The sequence below is a fragment of the Accipiter gentilis genome, chromosome 4 (genome assembly GCF_929443795.1).
Source record: "Accipiter gentilis chromosome 4, bAccGen1.1, whole genome shotgun sequence".
NCBI classification, from domain to species: domain Eukaryota; kingdom Metazoa; phylum Chordata; class Aves; order Accipitriformes; family Accipitridae; genus Astur; species Astur gentilis.
This window is the reverse complement of record NC_064883.1, coordinates 31,166,740-31,172,739: the sequence shown is the minus strand read 5'-3', so window position 1 is coordinate 31,172,739 and position 6,000 is coordinate 31,166,740. Positions and strand designations below refer to the sequence as shown.

The 6,000-nt window shown below is 42.8% G+C and overlaps 1 protein-coding gene across 14 annotated transcripts in view; it reads right to left on the bottom strand.

The window, feature by feature from the left end:
- Positions 1-4,655: 4,655 nt before the first annotated feature.
- The window catches only part of SVIL (supervillin), a 142,900-nt gene continuing 141,555 nt past the window's right edge, over positions 4,656-6,000 (bottom strand). For all 14 annotated transcript variants that reach the window (XM_049798160.1, XM_049798162.1, XM_049798161.1 and 11 more), the window contains one exon: positions 4,656-5,912. In XM_049798160.1, the coding sequence (XP_049654117.1) occupies positions 5,826-5,912 (87 nt within the window). In that variant the 3' untranslated portion in view covers positions 4,656-5,825. The remainder of the gene's footprint in view (positions 5,913-6,000) is intronic.

Genomic DNA, 6,000 nt, shown 5'->3' with positions numbered 1-6,000 from the left:
ATGGTGAGTAACAGGTCCCTGCAGAGGAGGGCGAAGTTTGGGGTGGTTTAGGTAACATTTGCAGCCATAGTGTCGGCAGCTACCTAGAGCCCTTCAAGGCCCCTTCCAGCTTGGTTGGATTGGTAGAGCCACCAAGTGTAGAAATGCATGACTGCAAGGGTTTGCCCGCACAGGACCTGGACTGTGTGCACGCAGACGTGTAGCAGAGCCAGGCACCTCATATGCACATTCAGTAGCTTTTACCATGAATCTCTACAACTGACTACCTTCTATTGATGAAGGAAAGTTTTCTTCAAATAACCTGGTGTCTTATTGCAACGGGAGAGCAGAAAACAAAGCTGTTTCTTTCGCATAAATATTGTATCTTTTAGCAACAGAATGTAAGAAATTTGTCCAGTCTGGTCCTTGCTGTGAAAATACATTCCTGTGCTAGTCTAAGGCACTACACTGGGCAGGAGTGGTTTACAAAGCTTTATGCAAGCAGCACTTTATGGTCTTGCAAGAGAGCAACTGGTGCTTTCTGCTTTGTCAGTGCATCAGGACTGCAAGCGGACCTCAAGTCATGGGGCTACCCTTACTTACGACTGTGGCTGTAGAAACAGGATGGGGCCATCTTTGCCCCTTGGGCTGCACATCCTTATGGAGAGCATAAGATTTGGCATGAAAGACTGTGAACTTGCCATCCCTGCTGCTGATCTCGCGTGCCTGCTGCCTTGGCACTTGGACACATTGCACTGATTTCCCAAACAATAAGGGCAGGGAGCTCCAAAAGGCAAAGTAGCCCAGCTGCAGGAAAGAAGATGGTGTGCACACAGCGTGTGGCGCTCCCTCTTTTTCACTGTTCATCTGAAATATGCTGCACTTCAGGAGAAGCACAAGCCGGAGATGAAGATTTACTTTGCTTCAGCTCCAGAGCGTGCAGCTTCGCAGACTGGTTAGGGTTGCCTTTTCAGTGGCTCTCCAGCTCTAGAAATAGTTCCCCGCGTGACTGGCTCTCAGTCCACGCTGCTCTCGGCCATGCCAGAGCACAGAGGAACGTGGAGGAGGGCTGCCCCCCACCAGCTGCATACTCCCCGCATCTACCCCCAAGTCTCACAAAACCAAACTGGAAAATCCCCCGTGAAACATTCCTGATACAGATCAGATCCCAGAGCTGCCAAACGGAGAGTTTAAGACTGCCTGTGAGTCACAGAGCAAGTGGGATGCCTTGCAGCCGCCACCTTTGCTAAACTGAGACACGCTGATTTTGACCTGTGGGCAGGTACCATGTGTGTGAGCAGCGGGTTCCCTCACAGGTAGGGCAGTGGCTGACCAGCACGGTCCCTGGGATTGCCCTCCTGCCTGCCAGCAGGAAGAGCTGCTGCTTCTCCCTTTTCTTTGTGGGACTGGTCATACTTACTGCTCAGGTTTTTGGGCCATGCCTCTATCTGTGGAGAGGTTTTGCCCTTGTTCACCTCCAAGTTCAGAAGTCAGCGCCCAGAAAAACACTGCTAGCAAGAAGCCAGTACAGCACACATGCTAAGGCTTAACATGAAAGGAAAAGTATTGTTAAAATATTTTAGCTGGTTTTCGTATTATTATAGGACCAGGATAGTTGGATTAGACAAAAAACTAACACCATGACAACACTACCCCACAGTCACAGGTTTTAGCAAAACTTAGCTGCAGAGCCAGCACGAATGAGGAAACTGCACTGACTCCCCAGACTGTTCTTCGGCCTGTTCTAGTTACTAACTCACCAGGATAGCAGCAGAAAGAGGAGTTACTCACAGTTAGCAGTTCTTCCAGGCGCTCGTCTCGCTCCACTGATCAAATCACAGGAAAACAACGTAGAATCAGCATTAACCTTACAGGGCATATAAATATGAGATGAGAGGAGGGAGAACCCACCTGGCATTTCAAGCACTGCACTCCAACCTCCTTCATCCCCATCAAAGATCAATTCACACATTCAATTTCAGGAGGAAGGTTAAAAAGTGTCCATCTACCCGTGGCAGCATCTCAGGCTTGCATGATCAACCCCATGCTGTTGCCCCGTGAGAATCAGAGGGAACCATGTGTCCCCAGAGCCAGTACTGACTGGCTGAGCACAATCTTCACCTCCTGCTCAAAAGGGATTTCCCTGCAGCATCAGCTGTCAGCTCTCAGCATCGTACTGAGAGAGCGCATCAGGTGAACAGCAGCCTCACACGTTTGAATGGTGGCTTGGGTGTACAGGCTGCTTTCTCCTACTTCTGGGCAGCAATGACCTATTATTGCAAATCTACTTTAGTTTCCACACAAGGGGATGTAGAAAGCAGGCACTTCGAAGAATATTATTATTTGAGCTATTTCTCTTCATCTGCTACTTGATCCAAAAGGGTTATTTAGACTGAGAGTTAGTAGCAGAGGTTAGTCAAATGGTTCTTCCTGCCACTCCAGTCAAGCAGGGTTAGTGCTGCCCTGTGGGGAGCACATCTCCACCAGCCAAAGCCTCTATCCCAGAGATCTCTGCAGCATTTGGACTCCACCGCATCAGCCTGCCACTGCCCCCCTCCCACAAAAGGCACCACAGGCTGAGAAGCTTAGAATCAGCTTTCACCGGTTGTGCACATGGGTCCACAACTTCTGCTCAGCTGAAACCTGTTTGGGAGACTGGTGGGACAGTGGTGGACAGAAACTACCTCTCCCAAATTGTTGAAGATCCGTTTTCTTTTTTCTCCCCCTACCTACCTCCCATTTTCCCTCCTCTTCTGGCTAAAGCATACAGGCTGCAGATTTTTCAGACATAATGTTTTATTTGCTGTTTTGGCATACTAATGTATTCACATTTCCAGCCCAATTAACTGCTAACAAATCCTTACGTGTGCAGGAATGCTTGTATAATCAGAAAGCAATGTTTTTAAGAGTCAGGATTGAGCAGTTTAAAACCATAGGAGATAAGAATCATGGCTCAAGGCCTGGAAGCTGTGAGATTGACAAAAAATGCAGAATGCCATGTTCAACGTAATGCCTTTTTTACACAGTCTCTGCACCAGATACTTTGCATTTGAATTCACCCTAGACATTGTGTTCTTGGGGGTCTATTTGAAACAAGCAAACAACACTAGACAAGCCATGCAAGCAAACAAACTACCCCCTCCCCATACCCAGATAAAACCTGTTTCAGCTGTATTTCCCATGCAGGGCTATAAAAACAGCTCAAAAAGATTTTAACGGCCCTTTCCAATTTCCAACCTTAAATGGCATTCCCCACAGTAGAGAGGGAAGGTAGCAGAAAATTAAAGCATAATCCACAGTTCTGTTTGAGGCCTTACACTGACTTGTTTTCTGTTGTCAGCTTCACGTTTCAGGAAGGCATTTTGATAAATAACAAGTATATTAAGGACAATAAAATATTACATCTTCTGCAAAACCTTGAAGCTTTCCTAGGCAATGTTATGGGCAAAGCACTTCAGTAGGAAGTTGGGTTCTGCATCCTGGTTCCTGGAACCAGGACACAAGATACCAAATTGTGTAAAAATTACAGGAACGCTGAGAGGTGACAACACTGAATTACTTTTCACTGCCTATAGGTCCTCAAGCTGGCTTGTCTTGTCTTTCAGCTGAAATTCTAAAGGCTTTAAGGGTGGGTGGATGTTGCCCTTCAGCAGCACTTGGAGGACTGACAGTGTTTTCAAAAAACAAAACCAAATGATACTACCCTGCCAGAGGGAAAAACAAGGTCAATCACGCTATGCAAATCAGCTCTCTGTTGGAGAGAAAAATCAAAACAGAGGAACCTGCTACCCCCATGGTACAGACTGAACATGAATAAACAAAACTTAATTCCTGGTTGACTTCATCACCAGAGAGGGTGAAAGAGGAAAATATATGGGTGCAAAAATACTTAGATGAGTAAGTACAGCAGTGACTTTGGAAATCTCTCAGTGCTTGAAAAATAAACTTGTTGCTATAAAGCCCTGCATTTTCAAACTAAGTGTATCCTATGCAGAAGACATAGTTGAGGACCTCTGAGGAACTATCAGACATCTAAACATATTTTTGCTGGCGGCTATGTAAGAAGTATCCTGGCTCTGAATATTGTTGCTACCCTTTTCTTGGGTTATTTCATTTCAGTTTTTGACAGAAACCAGTAATGAAAGGAAATACACCAGTGAGAAAATTCACCTGTAGTATCTCAGGCCAGGTGAATAGTACTTGCGTATTTCTAGGTTTTTCATTTATTTACTTAAAAGCTAGCTTATAACTTATTAACTGATGTGTCAAAACAAGATTAATTTTAACTACGGAGCACTATTTACTGCAGATCTTGATGAAATCTACACCTCACACATTCAAAGATCCTACTTCCTTTCCCTGGGCCTAGGAGAATGACAAGAGCAGCAACAGGTACCAGTGCAGGTGATCACCTTTTTACCGAGGCAGGAGGAGCTCTGAATGGCTGCAGGACAGAAGGAAACGGAAACTTATGCTGGCAGGAACAAAAATGTGAAATCCACTAGGCTGTCAGAGGAGAAGCACACAAGTTGTTAACAGAAATGCCAAATGTCTGAAAAACATTTCAAACAATAGCATATTTTTACTCTATTGCTCTATTCAATGTCCTAATTAGCTGAATGAAAACGATTTTGACTCTGGTGCTTACTGAAAGAACAGACACGATGCCATACTCATTTTCAGTTCAAGTTTTACTCCCAATTGCACAAAGGTCGAAAAGATTTTTTCAAAGTTTGAAAACCAGCATAATAATTTTGGTTGCATGTATAAAACAGGAAAACCCAAAGGATACAGGAGTTGCGTGACTGTTCCACATTAAAGTGTTGCACATACACTGATTATTTTCTACATTATCTGCTTCTCAAATTGTAACTGTACAACACTTGCAGATATCTGAGGTTAAAATGTTTTGATAAAATACCATGTTATGGAAGGTTTCAGTCACTTAGTACAGATTACAGTACAAAATAATGACAACTCAGAGCATTGCTAAGAGTTTATTCAGAAGCTTTTACTTTTGGTTCTTATATCACAAAAGACAAGTTTAATGTTTACAACAAGTATTAGAAACTGAGATGTTTTTATTTCTACTATTATAAAAGTAACATAGGAGACCATTCTAAGCCATCTTCAAAATGCAGACCAATCTTTTTTTTTTTTGTATAGAAACTGTACACAAAAAACAAGGCACTATACATTTTTGGATAATAAAGTATAAAGGTCGATTCGCATAGTTTCTCAAGAAATCCATGCTATAAATACAAATGCTTTGTTCGGTTTAGCACCTGAAGCAGCACTGAGAACAATTCATTAACTACTGCAAAGAGAAACTTTTCAGAATGCGTAGGAGATACATATTGGTGGTATAGCTAATTCAGTACAAGCAACTGCCATCCAGCTACTTTTCTGCAGTTTTGACATGACAGTCTTGAAAGTGAATATATATTGCATTGTTAAATACATACTCGTTCTATGTGTTTATATAAATATAAATTCTTTGTAATCCACAAACTAACAAAATAACACTTTACAAAGAGAACTTCTTCAAAAACAAAAATGGCAAGTATTGTATATAGCCAAAGGACACCTGCAGCAGTAGCTCAAGAAACTACTGTTTCAGTGCATAGGAGAGCAGAGCTTAAAACACATTACCTTTAAGAGTCAAAACTGAATTCCATTTCCAAAGAGTTCTCTTGGCCTTTTATAATATTACACACCTCCAGACAGGTAGTCACTAATAACTTCAGATTATTTCTATTTATTCTGTAAATGTGGGTACAATTCTTCTAAAGGGCATAGAAAGTGAAAACAGACATCCCTTTAGTGCTCACTCCAATAAACACAACTTAGAAAAGTCCTTTTGCCTTCTTTAGATTAACCTGCTTCCAAGATGGCAGTGCATTGTACTCTTCTCTTGTCATCTCTAATGCAACCTGCATTTAAAATGAGAGGATATGCCATTAGTAAAAACCACTTGTAAGTAGCAAAACTGTCAAATGACTTCACAGCATGGTTTGACAC